The sequence below is a fragment of the Panthera pardus genome, unplaced genomic scaffold (genome assembly GCF_024362965.1).
Source record: "Panthera pardus isolate Hobbes unplaced genomic scaffold, ASM2436296v1 HiC_scaffold_12, whole genome shotgun sequence".
In the NCBI taxonomy this organism is placed as follows: domain Eukaryota; kingdom Metazoa; phylum Chordata; class Mammalia; order Carnivora; family Felidae; genus Panthera; species Panthera pardus.
The window spans coordinates 55,511,255-55,531,724 of record NW_026526677.1 but is presented as its reverse complement, the minus strand read 5'-3'; the positions used below and the strand labels follow the sequence as shown (position 1 = coordinate 55,531,724).

General features: G+C 45.6%; 1 protein-coding gene across 5 annotated transcripts in view; it reads left to right on the top strand.

Annotated features, from left to right (window-relative positions):
* The first annotated feature begins 8,697 nt into the window (after nt 1-8,697).
* STIM1 (stromal interaction molecule 1) overlaps nt 8,698-20,470 on the top strand; it is a 183,150-nt gene continuing 171,377 nt past the window's right edge. The window contains exon 1 of one of the 5 annotated variants that reach the window (XM_019449618.2): nt 8,698-9,508. In XM_019449618.2, coding sequence (XP_019305163.2) covers nt 9,370-9,508 — 139 coding nt within the window. In that variant the 5' untranslated portion in view covers nt 8,698-9,369. The remainder of the gene's footprint in view (nt 9,509-20,470) is intronic. The other 4 variants (XM_053900052.1, XM_019449619.2, XM_019449621.2 and 1 more) reach the window with 4 other exon arrangements.

Here is a 20,470-nt window from a genome sequence, read left to right as displayed (position 1 = left end):
CATGCTATAAGAATTAGTTTCCTAAACACAACACGCCTACCCACATCTTTGGGTCTTTGCCCATTCTGTTCCCTCTGCCTGCCTTCTTTCCTGTATTGACTTCCAGGTGAAATCCACTCAGACTTTCACAATTTGGCCTTAATGGACTACTCCCTCCCTGGCTGCCATTATCCTTTCTCTGACAAAACACGTGCACACACACATACACACATACACCCCACCCCACTTCTGCCATGCACTCAATAGTCTTTCTCAGTGCTGTCTAGTGGAAATAATGTAAGACACATATGTAACTTAAAATTTTCTAGTGATTACATTTTTCAAAAAGTAAAAACAAACAGGTAAAATCAATTTTAATGATAGGTTTTACTTAGCCCAATATAGCCAAAATATTATCATTCAACATGTAACCAATATAAAAACTATTGACTATAAAAATGAATAGGGTATTTTATAGTATTTTTTTATACTAAGGCTTTGAAATATGGTATGTGTTTTACACTTAGACTGAATCTTGGCTAGACACATTTCAAGTGCTCTATAGTACATACAGCTAGCGGGTATGGGGTAGGGCAACAAAGTGGAACCTCTGTCAGATTCAGACTGGTAGATGACTGAATAGATGAATTCAATTCCCATGAGCCTTCTGGCAGAGCTTGTCCTGATCTTCCTAAGTGTAGGCTGGGTCTCTCTCCTCCCTCTCCATAGCACTTGGGACAAAGTCCTCTCTGTAGAGAAGAGGAGAGCAGGAAAAACAAAAAGGTAATTTGATTCCCCTTGATATCCTACTGGGAGCACACAGTCGGTGCTTGGTGTTTGATAAATGAAGAAAGGATTGTGAGTTTTCATAAAAAACAGGATTTAGTGGAGGACTACATAACTAAAGCAGCTTCTATAAAGCCATTAAAAATTGTGTCCGACAAAGGTGTTCGAAGGACAAAGGTGTTCGAGTTGTGTTCCTAGAGTTCCCTTCCCAGGACTTGAAGGCAGGAAAATGGTAGCGCTCTGGCCTCCCTTCCTTTCAAACCAGAGTTAATTTGCTTTTATCTGATTTATATACTAGTGTTCTGGATAAAGAGCTTATTTTAAAAAAGTTTCCTGCAAAAAATATTTGAAAATCAGTTTTAGAAGCATAGTAGTAAAAGTAGGATGCACATTACATGCAGTAGGCCAAAAGTCAGACTGCATTTCCAGAGCCTTAGGTCTTGGGCATGCCTGGCCCTGGTTCAGCTTACTTTGGTGGGAGAACCTGACTTGTCCTGGAGGATTTCATGGTCTGGTGGGACATGGGACTGCTGCATATGAAGCTACCAGAAGAGGAAGAGCCCTGGGCTGCTGGGCTTCAGAAGACCTGAAGTCTAGTCTTGGCTCAGCCAGACCTGCTAGTGAGACTTTATGCTAGGCCTACCCTTCTCTGGGTCTCAGACTCCTCCACTGGAAAACAAGGGATTAAATTAGATGATACCCTTTGAGTTCTGACTTTCTATGATATACTCTTCAGAATAATAATTAAGTAATCAAGGTTTATGCATGCAGCATATTGCTCATCGCTCTTTAGTACCATTTAGGTCATCTTGCTTTGTGCTCTAGTTAATTGTATCTGTGCCTAATGTGTGTCTCCCCCACTGGCTGTAAATCCTTTGAGGTTGTGTCTGATTCATCTTTGTGTTCACCCACTGGGCCTGGCACAGGCAGGCCTGAGCACCCATTTGCTGTCAGTATACATCTGTGGAATTAAGTTGCCATAATAAATGTGTAGAACCATCAGAGGTCAGGTGACTTAGAACCACATTTATGGCACAGATATAGGATGGACCAATATGGCCAGAGGAGTGGGAGACAGGTACTGGGGTGGAACTGTCTGCAAAGGGTTCTTGGAAAAGGAAGATGCTTAGCTGAAGAGTGTAGGAAGAGGGAACAAGCCCCAAAGGGCTGTTTTTTCTTCCTAGTCTCTTACTTGCTTTCCATGAATAGGTGAGTTCTTGGTAGGTGGTGTATGTTTGTGCTTACAAGCAGCTAAGAAACAAGGACACCCACTGGGACATTTAGAAGTGATGCCAAGGGGGGGCCCTGGGTGGCTCAGTCAGTTAAGTTCAGGTCATGATCTCCTGGTTTGTGAGTTCAAGACCCATGTCTGGCTCTGTGCTGACAGCTCAGAGTCTGGAGCCTGCTTTGGATTCTGTGTCTCCCTCTCTCTCTGCCTCTCCCCTGCTCACACTCTGTCTCTCTGAAAGAAAAATAAACATTAAAAAAAAATTTAGATCCTCTGTCCCCCACTCTCTCTGCCTCTCCCTCCCTGCCCTCCCCTGCTCTCATGCAAGCTCTCTCTCTCTCAAAAATAAACATTAAAAAAGAAAAAGTGAGATGATATATGAGAGTATTTGGTAGAGGTAGGACAGAGAGATCACAGATAGCTTCTGGAGCCAGACAGTCCAGGATTCAATTCCTGGTTGTATCACTTACGTTGAGACCTTTGACAAGTCATATGAACTCTCTCATTCATTCTTTGAACACATTTTATTGAAAACTTTCTCTAGGCTAGGTATAATGTCACATGGCAATGACACAGAGGTGAAAACACAGTTAAGTCCCCATCCTGATGTAACTAGCAAGGGAGATAGATCTTAAACAGGTAAGTATACAAAAGTACAGAGTGCTGTAAGAGCATAGAACAGAGCCATTTAGTTTCATTTTAAAATGGGAATGACAATACTATGTGCTTTGTGGGATTATGAAATAATGCAAGTTGAGTGTTGAGCAGATTGCCCAGAGTACGACAAACATTCTCTGTATGCCCATGACTTGGCTCCCCTAAAAAAACAGGGCAGAGACAGAAAGGAGGAAGAAAAAAAGCCCTGAAATGATCTCACCTCTGCCCTGATGTCTTCCGAACAGGTCTTCCCAGCTTAGTCTGCATGAGCTCCAGCCCCGATAGCTCACGCATGGCCCACACAGGTCTTCTGCTCAGCCCCAGTTGCAGCATCTTCAGATTAACCCTAATTCTGTGTTGTCCTTTCTCTGATGTGGCTTAGGGGACTCAGGCTTGGTGGGGCTCCTCTTGGTCCCCTGGTGTTCCCCCTCTTTCAGCCTGCCTTAGGGTTAAAAGTAGGAGTCTCTCTTTCATTACTCCCTTTTATTGCTACCACCAAAGACAAGCCCGATGTTTCATTTCGTGACATGGGAAGATGATGAGCAAAACAGGAGATAGCAAAAAAGAACAAATAGGGGAAGTGACAAATGAAACAAAGTTCTAGAGTTGCGTCCTCTGATCCATTGTTCCTGAATCCCTCTGAGGAACTAACTAGATGGGGGAAGGAAGGACTAGGGGCTTGCATGATCTAGTGGAGGGTCTCTCCTCCCAGGCAGGCAGAATAATAGTTGCCTTGTTTGCCTCCAGAACACCTTTGCATCTTTGTACCACCAAACTGAGTGGTACAGGTCATTTGGCATAATCCCCTCTGGGAATTCCTCCTTCTTCAGCTCTGGTGAGTTCCAGGAGCAATTCAGTTGGTGCAGAGTCACACAGCAGTGCCTGGATGTGAATCTAGGCAATCTAATTGCAGAACCCCTCCCCCTCACTCCATCTGTGTGCCTCTGCACAGCCTCACTGATTGCTTTAGGCAGTTACTTGTTCCTCCTCTGTGCTCCCTCACTTGCCCCTGTACCATTTCCTCTCAAGACATTATCAATAAATGCTCAATAAGTGAATATTACTATTCATATACAAATTCCCCCCAAAACCAAACTCTTCAAGGATAGGAACTGGGTTGTTATGAACAGGTGCTCAGTATATGTTAAGTCAATTAATGAACATTGGTAGTAAGATTCTAGACTTGATTTTGGAAGAGGAGGTGATTTTCTTTGTGAAACTAGCATAGGAAGAATTGTTAGAAGCCAAGATCTCTCTCTTCCTTACCCAGCCAGACCCTGTACAGCTTCGCAGTAATAGCTGTACTTGCCATTTTTGGACACCAGGGAGCGCCACTAATAACACAGCCCAAACTCAGGGATTCTAAACTTTTGTGAGCAGATTTAGGACTGTGTTACACTTCTACTGGAGATACTATCACTTTCAAAATGAAAGCTATTGGTAACCAGAAACTCTGTGGTATAGAGGAATGACAGCTAGGGACAAGACAGCCGGTTCATAGAGAACACACATCATTCATTTATGCACTTTTATTGAGTACCAGCTATGTACTTCATGTTCCTGGGAGAATATGAAGATGAATGAAATTCAGTCCTTGATGAACTCAGAAGCTAATGGGGAAGACAGATACTAATGAGAGAATCATAATCCAGTTATATAAGTACTCTAAGATATAGCAGAAGACTGGAGACACAGGGCAAGTCAGACAAGGTGCCAAAGGAATGAAGGGGTGACTTTTGAGCTGGGTATTTAAAAAAAATTTTTTTTTGGACTAATCATAACTTTTGGTTCACGCTATGCTGTCATCATTGGTTAAAGCATGGGTGCTTTTCTTTCACTGGAGCTAAGACTTGAAGAATAGAGAGAAAATCCTAAGGGAGAGAGCTCGATGTGGTGGCCTCAGCCTCATTTTCTTAATCTATAATGAGTATAGCCTCTGTCTTATCTAGCAGAGCTCTTTTGAAGGAAGGATGACATAGTAGATGTGAAAAATCTTGCAAATAGTGACATAGAGGGATGACAATTGTTAATCCAATCTGATTTAACCAATATCTGCAGAAAATCAGGAGCAAGGCCCTAAGAGGAATTCAAGGGAGATACACCCGGTTGAGGTAAAGGTGTATGGTAAAGGCTTTGTATATAGGTTTAAAAAAGAGAGAAGGGCACCTGGGTGTCTCAGGTGATTAAGCATCTGATTCTTGACTTCAGCTTAGGTCATGATCTTGTGGTTTTGGGCTCAGGCCCTGCATCCAGCTCTGCACTGATGGTATGGAGCCTACTTGGAATTCTCTGTCTCTCTCCCTCTCTGCCCCTCCCTGCTCATGTGCCCTCTCTCTCCAGATAAATAAAGAAACATTAAAAAAAAAAAAAAGAAAAGAAAAAGAGAGGTGGGAAAAAAAAAGCTCTTTGGTTCCTCCTGAGACTCATAATGTGATGAAGGGTTCTTGCAGAAGCTACACTGACATGAGGACCCAACATAGGGGCTATTGAGGTGAGAGTCACAGCTTCAGATCCAGGAAGATCCATGCAGTCTCAGGATTTTCCTGTTTTGTAGAATATCAAAGCCAAACTGGATTAATAATCTGGTACTTATCCATCCTATAGTTGGGGAGACTGAGATCCAGAGGGAACTGGCTTTTCTGATGTTACATCATGATGTTGCAGGCAGAGAGAAAACCAAAATGTTTCTCCTGTTATCCAGGCCAGGGCTTTGGTTCCCAGGTACCATCTATTTTTATTTTTAATTGTGGTAAATTACACATAACATAAAGTTTACCTTCTTTACCATTAAAAAAAGTTTGTTTATTTATTTATTTGGCGGGGGGAAGGAAAGAGAGAGAGGGAGAGAGAGAATCCCAAGCAGGCTCTGCACTGTCAGCATGAAGGCTGATGTGGGGCTTGAACCCACAAACTATGAGATCATGACCAGAACCAAAATCAAGAGTTGGATGCTCAACTGACTGAGCCACCCAGGTGCCTCAGCTTCTTCACCATTTCTAACTGTACGGTTCAGTCATGCAAGGTACATTCATGTTGTTTGGCAGCCAGTCTCCAGAACACTTTTCATCTTGAAAAACTGAAACTGTATTCATTAAAAATTGCCTATCCTCTCCTGGCAACCACCATCCTACTTTCTGACCCTCTGAATTTCACTCTAGGTACCTCAAAGAAGTTGAATCATATAGTATTTGTCTTCTGTGACCAGCTTATTTTACTTAGCATAACCTCCTGAAGGTTTATCCATGTTGTAGCATGTAGAATTTCCTTCCTTTTTAAGGCTGAATGATATTCCACTGTATGTATATACCACATTTTGTTTATTCATTTATCTGTCCATGGACACTCAGATTGCTTCTACATTTTGGCAATTGTGAATAGTTCTACTATGAACATAGGTGTGCAAATATGTCTTTGAGGTACACCTGTGTGGCTCAGATAGTTAAGCATCCCACTTTTGATTTCAGCTGGAATCATAATCTCCCGGTTGTGAGATTGAGCCCCGCATTAGGGCTCTGCGCTGACAGCATTGAGTCTGCTTGGGATTCTCCCTCTCTCCCTCCCTCTCTGCCCCTCCCCATCATGTGCTCATGAACACTCTCTTTCTCTCTCTCTCTCAAAATGAATAAACATTTAAAAAAAGTTTCAAATATCTCTTTGAAACCCTGCTTTCAATTTTTTGAGTATATATTCAGAAGTTGAATTGCTGGATTGTATGCTAATTCTACTTTTAGTTACCAGGCACCATTTTAGCCTCATAGAAAATGCAGCATGCTCTGAGAGGTTCACATTCTTGATGTGAATTGGTAATAGACCCTCACTTCCTGCCTTCAAGACCCAGGCTTTTTGTATTAAATGGGTTATGCACCCATACTGCCAAAGAAATCGTGTGGTACTTAAGAGAAATAATGCAGTCGAGTTTAAAGGAAGTTAAGCATGCTTTACTTTCTTTTTCTCTAGTGTGTTCTCTTAGACAAATGAGTGAACAGGCAGGTTGGCTTAGGCAGAAATGATAAACTAGCAATCTGAGTGATTAATTTATGCTACAAATGTGTTTTGTCTGGTCTGTACAGGGTTTTTTACTTAATTGCTAGAACTAAAAAAAAAGGGATATGTCATATAAAAGTCCAGCTTTTAACCTTCTCTTAATGATCCAACAATTACAAGTCCACCTTCTTGCCTGCTCTCCAGTGTGCCATAGTCCCCACCACTCCCTATATCCCACCTACTTCCCTCAATTATATTATCTATCTGCCATTTGAGCTTAAGACCCCTGACTCAGAGCATATGTCTAACAGAACCTAGGTCAGGGGCTCATCTGTTCTGTCCAATTTTCCAGCACAGAGTTGTTATTCAAGAAATATTTTGGTGGTCAAATGAATTAACTCATGTCCACCAGGTTTTACTGAGCACTTATGTGCAGAGCCAGGGACTGGATCCTCCTTTCTCAGAAATGGATGAAGCATGGTTCCCTGACCTCTGAAAACTCAACCTTATGGGGTGGAGGGAGGCAGACATTAGTATGCTCCAGTTCTGGACTAGAGGCACTGGTCAGAAGTGGGAGCTTCTGAGGAGAAGACCTTGAACCGTATCTGGAAGAAGGAGAGGACAGCTATATGAGGAGCTAGAGGTAGGAGGGCAGAGAAGCCACCGCAGATACAAAGGCTGGATGGTGAAGGTTCAATGTGTTTGAGGAACTTTAAAGAAGGCCAGTGCGACTGGAGCTTAAGAAGAGAGTGGGGGAGAGTGCTGGTAGATGACGTTAGACGTGTATTTTTGTATCAACAGCCTAACCCTTAAGCCAGGCAGCTGTTAGGCAAATCCACGTTCTGGTCTTCTGAGGGCTCGCTCAGAACAGGTAGCTGGCTTAGCACGGTCAGTCAGAGGAGGACCTGGGCCTAATCCCTTCCCCTGACTCCAGTGCCAAGGACAGGGTAGGGCACAGAGCAGGTTTTAGTAAAGATCTGCTGACAGCGTACTCGAGAGAGAACAGGAAATGCAGGCTCTGTTGAAGGAGGCCCAGGCGCGGCTCTCTCTTGATTGGGGCACTCATTCTAGGTCGCTAACACCTCCTCCAAGCGACACAGGGAGCTGGGAGAGTGAGAGGCAGAGAGGAACCAGCCACAGGCCCTACCCACAAAAACCTCAAAGGGGAGGGGATTTGAGGAGCAGGTAGGAAAATAGGCTGTGACAATTAAGGGAGGGCATCCGACTTCGCTTGGATGAGGCGGGGAGAGGGGTCAGGAAAGCAGATGGGTCCTTTAGCCGAGACGTAAGGGATGTGCAGGGCAATTTTACGTATAGCGTTTTGTATGTTGCATTTTGTTTTCTGGCATTATTTCCTCTGAAAGCACTCGCAGTCCTTAATGGGCTGCCCCGGGGCGGGTCCTTGCTTCACTCCCCAACCCTCTGCAAAGGGGCAGGGCCTCCCAGGAGCTCCAGTCTTGTCTGCAGCACCCAGATTTGTCCGCCAGGGGCCGCTGCGCACGGGTGACTAAGCGCGCAGGTTCCTAAACGGCAGAGAGGAGAAAGCTGATTGGCTGCGCGGTGCGGCGGGCGGGCGGAGCCTGAAAGCGGGTCCCGGGTGGGGGCTGGGAGCGTGCCCCCGGCCCAACCGTGCCAGGCCGTTGTCGCTTTAGGCAGCCCGGGACTGCGATCATTGTGCCAGGGGCCTCTATCCAACCCCGCTCTAGAGCTGAGGCGACTGGAGCATCATCGAGGCCCGGAGACCCGGGCAGGGCAGTTACTGTCGCCGTCGCCGCAGGCCTGGGTTACCTGAGCAACTGCGTGTCCGTGGCCCGCCAGCCCAACCGCGGGCGGTTAGAGCGGGAGAGACTCCCTTGAGGGAAGGGGAGGTCGGGACCGGACCATTGGTGCGGGAGGAGTGTCCTGGCAGAGACTAGAGCGGGCCGGGGTCTGGGGAAGCCAACCGCGGGCTGGGGGCACCCGGCAGCAGCTTCCAACAGGTTATTCCGGGATAAGCCCGGCGCTGGGGCGGGCCGGGCTTCGCTGGGGGCCGGGCGGCGCGGGGCGGGCCTGCAGGAGAGCACGCCCCCGCCCGCCCCGGGCCCGCCCCGCGCCGCCCGCCAGCCTGCCGGGGAGCCGCTGTCCCGGGCCTGGCGAGTGCGCGTCCGCCGGCTGAACCTGGGCACCGCCGCTCTCCTGGGCACGGGACTGGGCGGGGGCGCTGACCTCGGCCTAGGAGGCCTGGGATCCCGGAGCCGCCCGCGCCCGCGGGGACCTGCGAGTTGCACGCCCTCTCCCAGCCTGTGCTGCTCGCGGCTACTCGGCGGGGCGAGGCCAGGTGCCCCCCTCTTCCCCTTCCTTCCCTCCCTCCCCCACTCCGGTGTCCGCGGGAGATCCCGCCCGTCCGCCCCCCTCCCGCAGAGGTGTAGCCCGCTGCGGAGCTGACAGCGGCCCCGCAGCCACCCTGTCCAAACTCTCCGGAAGCGGCCGGAGCAGACCCGGCGCTCAGGCCGCCGCAGCTCCGGCGGACCCACTGTTGGACCGGAGGCACCCGCCCTCCTCCCGCGCCCAAACTTGGAGCACTTGACCTTTGGCTGTCGGAGGAGGCAGGCCGGCGGGTGGCTGGACAGCTGCGGCGCCTCGAGGGCATCTTGCCTGGGGTTCCAGGACTGTCGGCTATACTTCTGGGCTCCCGGCTTTGCCTCTGGGATCCCGAGGTGTCCACATCAGGCGCATGTTGACTGAGACCTAGAGTCATGGATGTGTGCGCCCGTGTAGCCCTGTGGCTCCTCTGGGGGCTCCTCCTGCATCACGGCCAGAGCCTCAGCCATAGCCACAGCGAGAAGGGTACAGGAACCGGCTCAGGGGCTAGTTCTGAGGAGTCCACTGCAGCAGGTAAGGCCTTGCCACGGGCTGGACTGGGCTGGGGGCGTTGACTCAGAACTGAGGTGCCTGAGTGGGCAGGTGGAACCTTAGGTTTCTACATATGAAGTTGATGGAGGACCCACACATGGCACTGTCTGTTCTCAGTAACCCAAGGAGTTCTTTCTGTTCAGGAGCCACCGCTAATGTTTCTGTCTCTCGTGAACAACTTTCCTCCTCCCTCCCCAGGATGTCTTTTGTCGGTAACCAGAAGAGGCTGGCCTTTGGGGCACCTTGGCCTTTCGGTTTATCAAGCCAGGACCCTTTCTCAGGACTACTTGTTAGGAAGAATGGTTTGGGCAGATGATAAGTCTATTGCTCTTGGCCAGTTTCAGCACTTGGCAGCACAGGGGAGGTTGAGGCCACTTGGGTTGGGCAGGGAAAGTCAGGGCTGGGCCAGCCCTCTTGCCCTATAGCTTGGTGTTGAGGTGTGTCTTTCTGTTCCAACAAGCGTGGGAAACTTAGTCCCACCCTTCCCTTAGGTAATCTTCTGTCTTTAGCTATCCCATTTGAAATATCCACATAGTTCCTTAGAATCCCACTTACCACGAGGGAGTTAAATGGCTTTTTCTTATCATAGGTATGGTATGATTTCTGGGACCACTTGTTGATGTATTCTGTTTCTTCTGACTGATCAGGGTAGGGATTCTATAACATGTTTGGTCTGTTTTTCCTTATGCAAATCATGGAGACTTGTCAGATATCGGGAGCTTTGGTGTTCTGTTGCAGAAGGAAAGAGTACTTTTGTAAAATTCATTTGTTTTACACAAGGCTTAGAAGGAATTCTGTTTTCTTTCCCCATTTCTCTCACTCTGTTATTGTGATCTATCCAAAGTAGTGGGGTGCAGAGTGGGGAGGGTTTATAGCTGAGTTCTTGATGAAGGTAGGCAAGCTTAAATGAGGGGACTGCTCAATGGATACCCATTGATTCAAGGAGGAAAAGGAAACATAGGTCATGGTGGCTGGGAAGTTTCATGGATGGATCCAGATGATGGCTTTGGTGATAGATTCTTTGTTGGAAAACTCCCTTTTTTAACTTCTTTGATTCAGGTGAGTGTGATTCCAGATATCTGAAGGGCTGGGTTCCAATTGAGGTCAGGATTGTCCTGTGTCCAAGCATAGCACCTAGGCTGTTATTTTGAAGATAGGTCTTTCTCACATATTAAACCTCTTTCTCCATATGCTATCTCCTTGGGCCCTGAAATGTAGCTCAAAGCTTGGTTTTTGCTGGGTTTGTGAAGGGAAAGACTAGTAGGCAGATGTAGATCAAACTGGAGCATCTCTGCTGTTTCAGTGACATTCCTGTTTATAACTGATAAAATGGTCCTTTTCTCACCCTAAAATATGAGTGCCTGGCATAAAATGAGGTTTTTTTGGGGGGGGGGGTGTTTTATATCTTAGACACAGGCTAAAGGGATAAAGTTTTGAATTTTAGGCATTAGCTTGCTATCAAGATTTGTGTGTATGTGCACGTGTGTGACCACACCTGCCTAAAGTAAGAGGCATTCTAGCATCCCTCAGAACCACCCCATGACTTGGGCTTAGGGGGACAGCCCTCTTTACAACATATCTTAAAGGACTGGCTATGCTGATTGTATCACTTAGGCCTCTTGTTTGGTTTGGTTCCTCTCAGTTCAGAAATTAGTTTCTGTTAGGGGTGCCTGGGTGGCTCAGTCAGTTGGGTGTCCAACTCTGGATTGCGGCTTGTGTCATGCTTGTGTGGTTCATGAGTTTGAGCTCCGTATTGGGCTCTGCACTGATGGCACAGAACGTGCTTGGGATTCTATCTCTGCCTCTCTCCTGCTCTCTCTCAAAAATTAATGAACAATAGAGGTGCCTGGTGACTCAGTTGGTTAAGTGTCCGACTTTGGCTCAGGTCATGATCTCATTGTTCTTGAGATTGAGACCCATGTTGGGTTTTGTGCTAATGGTATGGAACCTGCCTGGGATATTCTCTCTCTCTCTCTCTCTCTCTCTCTCTCTCTCTCTCCTTTGCCCCTCTCTCACTTGCTCTCTCTCAAAATAAATAAACTTAAAATACATAAATAAACATTAAAAAAATAAATTAGTTTCTGTTGTCATAATAATACTGAATACTAAGGAGGGAGGTCTCAGACAGATACCCTAGGTGCTGGGCATGGTTATAGTTTGTGGGAACCTGGGGACCCCAGCACTATTGTTCTAGGAGTTTATCCCCTTGGGCCTGGCCTGTCTGGGACTTTGACTCAGGGACTCATTTTTTTGCAAAGAGGTGGTTCATAGACAGGACTCTGCTAAAGGATTTGAGGAGAAGCTTTCTATGCAGCCAGGCACTCTCCTAGCTTTTCCAGTCCCCATGTATTCTTAGAACACAGGAATTTTACTTGTCTGTAAGCTTGCCATTTCTCTAATCAGATTCAGCATACCTAGTCAATTTATGTGTTCTCTACAGTTTATTTTTATTTATTTTTTTAGAATGTTTATTTATTTATTTTGAGAGAGAGTGAGAATGAGCGGGGGAGGGTCAGAGAGAAGGGGAGAGAGAGTATCCTAAGCAGGCTCTGTGATGTCAGTGCAGAGCCCGACGTGGGGCTGAATCTTACAAACCTTGAGATCACGACCTGAGTCAAAATCAAGAGTTGGATGCTTAACTGACTGAGCCACCCAGGTGCCCCAAATTTATATATATATGTGTATGTATATATATATATATATATATACATATATATATATATATGTATATATATATATATATTTTTTTTAAATTGATTAACTTATTCATTAAATTTTTTTTAATGTGTATTCATTTTTGAGAGATGGAAAGAGAGCATGAGTCGGGGATGGGCTGAGAGAGAGGGAGACACAGAATCTGAAGCAGGCTCCAGGCTATGAGCTGTCAGCACAGAGCCTAATGTGAGCCTTGAACCCATGGACCATTAGATTGTAACCTGAGCCAAAGTCGGATGCTTAACCGACTGAGCCACCTAGGCACCCCAAGATTTTTTTAATTTTTAAGTAATCTATACACCCAATGTAGGACTTGAACCTAAGACCCCAAGATCAAGAGTCATATGTCTACTGACTGAGCCAGCCAAGTGTCCCTTGCTCTCTACAGTTTATATTTTACAATTACACAGCTATTTTTCCTGTAAAAGTCTCATAATAGCCTACTAGAATGCATGGCAGGTGGTATTATCCCCTATTTTATAGATGAAGAAACTGGTTCTGTGCAGTCTTTAGACAAGTTTTAGATTTCTTCCATCTTCTTTGGCTCTGCTTTGTTAAAGGAGTGCTAGGCAGGGCTGAGAGAATGTTACTTTCTTCCTGGTGAATTATTTAGGCAGGCCCTGGTGACTGTAGCTGAGATCCAGATCTTCTGCAGGGGCCAGAGAATTGGATTTTTTTCTCTTGTTGGACGTATATGTTTATCTGAAAGTCCTATTCCTTCAGTGAAGGCAGGTGGTCTGCTATGAGGCTCTCTCATTGGACAGTAGGGAGGCCATTCTTGTCACCTCTGACTCTCTGATGCCTGCACACCCAGCTGTGCTAAGTTACTTTCTCAGTAAAGATATGTGTGCATCAGAGTGCTACCCTGGGGACTGCATTTCTGAAGCTGTCCTGGAACTGATGCTTGGAACTTCCCATACACTCTGGGCTCATTGCTTCCAGAAACTCAAAATGTTTTCTGTAGAATGTTTGTGGGGGGATCCCAGGTGAGTCAGGTTGTGACTGCCAGTGTTGGAGATACTGAGGGTCTCTGATCAGGAACTGTGGTGTGACTCATTATAGCCACAACAGGGCCTTGCAGGATAGGCATCTTGGCAGTTTGTGGACTGCAGGCTGGTTTCTCAATCAATTCCTGATGGTAGTGCGAAGGCAGAACTCTGCCTGCCCACCCGGCTAGTTGCTGCTGCCTCCGAGGCTATAAATGGCCTGGCCATCTTGGTGGCTATGCTAATTTTAGCTGAGGGTAGCTCCCGGAACTGGACTGGGGCCAAGAGCAGGTGGGTGGGACTTGGCTGAGGCTAATATTGGGGCTGAGAGAGGGTCACATTAATCCTGGGGCAGCTAGGACATCATCTGCATCCATACCTTGGCTTTGACAATCACCTCTTAGCTAGGTTAATTTATTCAGCAAACCTCAAAGAGTGGCAGTTCGTGTGCTATTTATTCAACAAATGTTTGAGTGTCTTCTCTGGACCACACACTATGTTTGGTGGTGGGAATTTAAGGATGAACAAAACAGACATGTTCTCTGCCCTCAAGGAGTTTACAGTCAGTCTAGTGGGGAAATAGGAAATAAATCCATAAATAAATATATTGTGTGGTGGGTGCTGCAAGAGAAAGCATAAGCAGAGTGCTGTTTGGAGAATAGGAGGAGGACAGAGATCCAGCTGAAGTAGCAGCTCAGTGCCTAGTAAGACATTAATAACAGCAGCAATAATAGCAACTAGCCTTTGTGAGTTCTTAGTGTGTGGCAGGCATTATTCCAAACACTTTGTTTCATTTATTTCTTACGTGATCTGGTGTGCTAAGTATTAGCCCTGTTTTATATTTGAGGAAATGGAATCATAGAGAGGTTAAGTAACTTGCCCAAGGTTATACAGCGAGTGGGAAGTAGATCCAGTATTTGAATCCAGGCAGCCTGACTCTTCTCCCTGCCTTCACCTCAGCCCTTAGGTTACACACTCTCTCACAACTTGTGACAAATGCTGTGATAGAGGTATTGTATATACACACAAAAGAGTGTGGGAAGCCCAGAGGAGCAAGTGACTAACAGTGCCTGGGAGAGCTGGGGGAGGCATTTCGGTTTCCCCCATAATTTTTTCTCAGATCTTGGGAGATAAAAAGTGGTTGCCTAATTCAGAAGTTAAGAGGTGGAAACATCAGTTAGTTCAACCCACTTATTTTTACAAACGAGGAAACCGACATCCAGAGAAGCATCAAACCAAAGTTTCACAGTGGGTTACTGGTGGAACTAGATGAAGACAATCGAGTCAAGGACCCTGACTTAATTGGTTATTCAATCCGCAAGCCCATAACGAGTGCTTACTGCTTGCTTTGCACTATGAAAGAGACAGGGCTACCAAAGAAGTCTAAATCTGGGGGGTAGGGGTGGGAATATTTATTTAGAGAATATTAAATGTAGCATAAAGCACAGGCTTAATGAAGCAAAAATCCAGGCAGTGTAGACACTGTAGACTAAGGATTAGGAGAGCTGTGTGTGGGTTGGGCTAGGCTGAGGTGGCTGGGGAGGGCTTCCTGGAAGGAAGAGTTGGGTAGAGGCAGAAGGGAACGAGGAGGGAGTAGTGGTCTTGACTTGGGGAAGGCTGGAGGAAAGGGGGCATTGTAGATGTCTGGGTCACCAGGGTGGGCACATGGAGTCTCACTGTTTGGCGGCTGGCTGAACAATAACTGGGCAGAGTTGCTTCATACTTGGCCAGTTACCTAGCATGAGGGCCTGTAGACAGAAGATTGCGCTCAGATGTAATGTAGCGGCAGAGCTAAGAACTACCATAATTTTGAAATAATGATGAGTGTAAATAATATTTTGAGATGCCTACAACAGTGTAATGTAATGTGAAAGTGTCTATCATTTCTTTTGGTGACAAAATCATAGGTCCTGTTGGTAATACTGTGGTTAGTTGCCCATAATATATAATAGAAGGAAATATTAACTTTCAGTAAAAGAATATTGGAAATAAAGATGCAATTTCCTTCCCATCCAAATTCACAGTCCCCTCTGAATTCTGTCCATGGTCTCCTTAGGAATGTGGGGCCTTCATGTTAAGAATGCCTGTTCTCTGGCAAGGAAGGGACGAGGTCTTGTTGAGGGGAATGGTTTCCTAGGGCTCCACAGGACTTGGGTTTTGAGCACAAAGAGGCCCCTCATTTCCTGCTGAGTAACTTGGAGATACGTTGCTTAATGACTTCACGGGCATGCTGTGGTACGTTTCCCTTTATGGGAAATGATACTCCAGGAAACCCAGCAGCTCTGGCTGTTAGACTTCTAGGGAAAGAGAAAGACACCAAACTGGGCTTCCAACAGAACTTTCTCTTTCTTTCTTTCTTTCTTTCTTTCTTTCTTTCTTTCTTTCTCCCTCTCTCTCTGGTTACTGCTGATAAAAAATATGAAATATTTTGGGGCACCTGGGTGACTCAGTTGGTTGAATATCCAACTTCAGCTCAGGTCAGGATCTCGTGGTTTGTGGGTTCAAGACCTGTGTTGGGCTCTGTGCTGACAGCTTGAAGCCTGGAGCCTGTATCCCCTCCCTCTCCTTGCCCCTCCCCTGCTTGCACTTTGTCTGTCTCTCTCTCAAAAATAAATAAACATTAAAAAAATATGAAATATTTAAGATATATAACAAACTATAAAGAATAATACATTGCATACCATGTGCCCAGGACACAGTTTAAGAAATAAAGTAATAACAATACAGAACTTTCTTTATTACCCCCAGGACACTTTGTATAAATTTCTAATGTAGCACATAACACATTGTATATATATGTTTGCTCTCTCCCAAGTGTAAGCTCTGTGGAAGAAGGGAGGAGGGATTGTCCTTTATTCATCTCTGTTTTTTTTGTGCCTAGCCCTAAAACCTATTTTAAAGTTTGTTGGAAAAAGTGGAATCTGGGCCTGTTTGAATGGCTCATAATTTCTCTCTTCCTTTCAAACCATCACATTCTTGGCTTTTCCTCAATCTTTGGGGGTGCTGCTCACCCAGGGTACTTGATATTTTCATCCATGCTCAGTACTGTTCATTCCTTTATAATCTATTTTATTTTATCCTCAACTTTGGAAGTTGGTAGGACTGTTTTTATTATTATGCCCTTTTTAAAGGTGACAAATTTACAGCTGAGAAACTTGTGTTCTTGGTCCTATATAGTTCTGACAGGATCAGAAGTATAACTCTGGGGATCTGTGTTCTAAGCCTTTACTGTTTTCTTTCTTTCTTTCTTTCTTTCTTTCTTTCTTTCTTTCTTTCTTTCTTTCTTTCTTTCTTTCTTTCATCAGAACATAATACCTGTTGATGTGTTCCTCACTGATCTGACACTCAGAGCCCTTTTAGCCTAAGTGGTCTGGCGATGGCTATATCAACATGGATGTTTGAATAGTCTAGTCATATATCAGAAAGTACTGCTGTGGAGGCTGGTGGAGTCTACAATCTTAAGAACCATGCTATGCTGTTGGAGTCCTCTGTGTATGTGCTTGCCTTCCTCAGTATACCATAAGCTCCTCGGGGCTTAGGACAGCAGGTTCCTAGCACGTTGCTTAGCATGTAGTATACTTTGTATTTTATAAAGTTTGTAGAACTAAACTGAAGGGGATTTGTTTTCTGATTCTGATTCTCCTGTAGTTCACTAAGCTGGTTAGAAGTTGAAAAAATTTTCCTTGGAAAGGGTTAGCTAACGTTGAAGAAATAAGCTTCACTTACTTAGAAAGTTCACTGTTTTAGAATTTCTCACTCTTTGTCTCTGTTAGGAAAAATCATCTAGATCAGTTTGGGTCCAGTAATAGCCTCATTTCACCTGGAAGAACTTTGTGTAGGATTTTAAAGGCACCAGACTCTTATCATTGCAGTCCTTAACAAGAGAATGCAGTTAAGAGTAGCTGGGAAACTGTCTAACTCCACAAGGACCCATGTGGAGTGGGGAGGAGAGGGTTGGCAAGTGAGTGGGTGGGGCTGGATAGAAGCCTAGATGTAGAGTGAGAGGATTGTCTCGGCTTTGCAGAAGGGTCTGAGTTGGCCACAGCCATCATACATAAATATCTGGATTTAGGGGGACTTTAGAATTCCAGCTCCTTTCCTTGCTAGCTGTGGATCTAGTGGAGGGCAGGTCATCTCATCTCTTTCAGCCTTAGTTTTTTCATTTGTAGAAAGAGAATAAATAACCTTAGTGAACAGATTTCTAGTGAGGATCAAATGAGATGACTTCTATACTGAAAAGGCTTCATAAACTCTAAAGTACTATGTAAGTAGGGATAGTTGGGGACTGAAAAGCCTCAGTCAGAATCCAGGTATCTACTCATGGTGTCGCCTCTCTAAGGGTAGTTGCTACCCTGAACCTGCTGGAGATCCATTGTTTACCCTGAGGTGTACCCATCAAATGTGTATAGGCTCAGGGTGTGGCCAAACTAGGCTTTTATTCAGGGTTTATTCTAGGCTAAGGGAAGCTGTTGATAGAATCTGGATGCTGGTATTTGACTTTATTTCCGGCCCATACCCCCTTCCTTTTATTGGGTGTAACCACTTCCCCAGTCCCACCTGCAGACTTGAAATGGCTGACCAGATGGGCCTGGTCCCCACCTGTAATGGTGCATAACAAATTATCCCCAAACTTAGAGGCTTAAAATAGTAAACATTTATTATCTCATGGTTTCTGTGGGTTCGGAATGTGGGTGTCACTTAGCTGGGTGCCTCTGGCTTAAGGTCTCTCATGAGGTTGCATCAAATTGTTGGGCTGCGGCTGACGTTCATTTGGGGGGAGAGCATTTGCAAGTTAATTTGCGTGTTTGCAGACCTTGGTCCCTTGCTACAGGGACCTTTCCATTGAGCTGCTTCATGACGTGGCAGTTGGTTTCCCCCAGGACAAGTGATCCAAGAGGGAGTGCCGAGGATGGAAATGACAGTTTTTTTACTGCCTAATCTTGCAGTTGATGTGTCATAGCTTCTGCCATATTCTATTTGTTAGAAGCAAGTCAGTCAGTCTAGTCCATACTCAAGGTGAAGGGCCTGCACAAGGGCATGAATACCAGAAGGATGGGATCACTGGGGCCATCTTAGAGGATGCCTGTGGTATCACCCTAAGGCCATCATCTTGGGAACAATGGCTTCTGGGTGCTATGCCCTCTTAGCTTTTCTTCGACTTCCTTTGCTTGTCTCCTAGAGTTTTGTGGAGTCTCTCTGTACTTCCTTTGATATTATATCTTCTTGGTTCACGCATAACTTCTTTGCTTTGACATGTAGAGTTGGCATGGCCCCTCCCTCTATATTCCTCCTGTGTCTTAGGCCCAATCCTAGAGTAGCTTTTTATCCTAGGTTCTAGCCCTGCCTCCCACCTCCTTGTTTGATATCTTCAGTTCTGAAGCCCATTTTACATCTACTGACCTTGGAGGCTTTACTGCCCCAGCTTGGCCTCAGAGAGCTAGACTTACAAGTGGCATTGAATTGGGACTTATACAATGACAGATGGAAAACTCACTCTGACCTTTTAGGATATTGGTGTTAGGTGCCAGGACTTAACATCCTACTGTGTCAAAGCTGAAGGGCTTTTAAGGACTATCTCTCCCCAACTCCTCATTTTACATATGAGAGGAATAAACTTGCTGAAGGTGGTAGCCAAGGCTAGAATCTAATTATGTCTGATTCTCCTTCATGTGCTGTTTCTACTCTGTTGTGGAGTCTTTCTACCCTAGTGCAGCCAGTTTGGATTGTTAGAGGTCTGAGACCTATACAGAGGAAAACCAGAAAGTGGTTCACAATGTTGTATTTTGTTTACAGAAATTGGGCTGGGCAGAATTGGGAGTATTCAAAAGTCAATGTCAAGCACTGCTTCTGAGGAGTTTCCCCGTACAGCTAGAGAGCTTTCACATAAGGCAAGGAAAGGAGCCAGTAATACCTGTGGCATTTGGTGACTAATATCTGCATTCTGTACCACTCCCTTGGCATCTCAGTTCAGAGCAAGAGAAATCTCTGTCTCTTGGGATGTACAGAGCAGGCTCCCTGAAGGGGGAGCATCAGAGAGCTTTAGTGCATGTCTCACCATTATTAGGCCCAGCTGCTTTCATAATGTATGGACTTGGGGCCTCCACAGCAAGGGTAAATGTATCTAAAACTTTGTGTGGTTACTTGTGGCCACCTGGAAGGTACCAAGGGCATTCTTTGGGCACTGAGAATTTGACAAAATCTCGCCTACGTTGGCGCAGCTTGCTGGGGCAAGCAGACTTGTGCAGAGATGGCTATGGCCCTGTAATGTTTGTCAGAGTGGAGCAGATTTATTTCATGAGAGGCCGCGCAAAGAAAAACCTCAAACCAGCCATCAGCGTTGTACTTTTGTTTTCTGCTGGGGAGCTTGGAATAGAGATGGTGTAGGCTCTGAAGACCCTCTGTGGGTGGTGGTCTCCTTCCTGACCTAGGGTTCTGGTCCCAGGACATTTTGCCTACTTCGTCTTCCTCTGTTCCTCTCTCTGTCTCTTGGCCCAGCCACACTTTTTCCTTTATCCTGGTCTGCAGGACACACCTTCTACTGCCTCTCTTTCACTTTCCCTTCTGCCCTTGTACTCTCTTCTCAGACTGCCCCTCCCTCTCCTCCTTTCTTCCTACCTAGCCTCTTAGTCCTCTGTGAAGGGTTCCCTGACATTAGTGCTAGCCATGAGTTCCTTCTCATCTCTGATCAAGCTGGTAGCACTTGCTATCTGCAGTACTCTGTGCACTTCACACCCTGCTCATGCCTCTTAAAGCAAGAGATAGCCCGATGTAGAAGCAAGAGCGCTGGGCTCTGGCTTAAGTCCTTACTGGCTGTGTGACCCAAACTACTTGAGAAATGAGGTTAAAAGAGAGTTAACTTATATGAAAGGGTTGTATAGATTTTAAAGCCATTTTTTTTGTTTTTGATTTTTTTGTTTTGTTTTGTTTTGCATATTTTCCTCTCTCTTGAGGACAAGAGCCATGTCTGTTTTGTTGACCGTAGTACCTATCCTTAGTATCTATCACCGTGCTGGTCAGAGAGTACGTGTCCAATAGACATTTATTGAATAAATGAATGGATAACAATGAGTTGATCCTTGGGTTGAGTGGACATGAAGGGAGAGTTCTGAGTAAACTGACATCAGTTTCTGTGAAAAGTTTAGACAAGAGTGCTCTGAGATGAGGGCTAGAATGCACATGGTGGGTTTTCTGAGGAGTTCTGTGAGCGTTATTTCTTTGCAGACTAGTACTTTATCCCTATTTA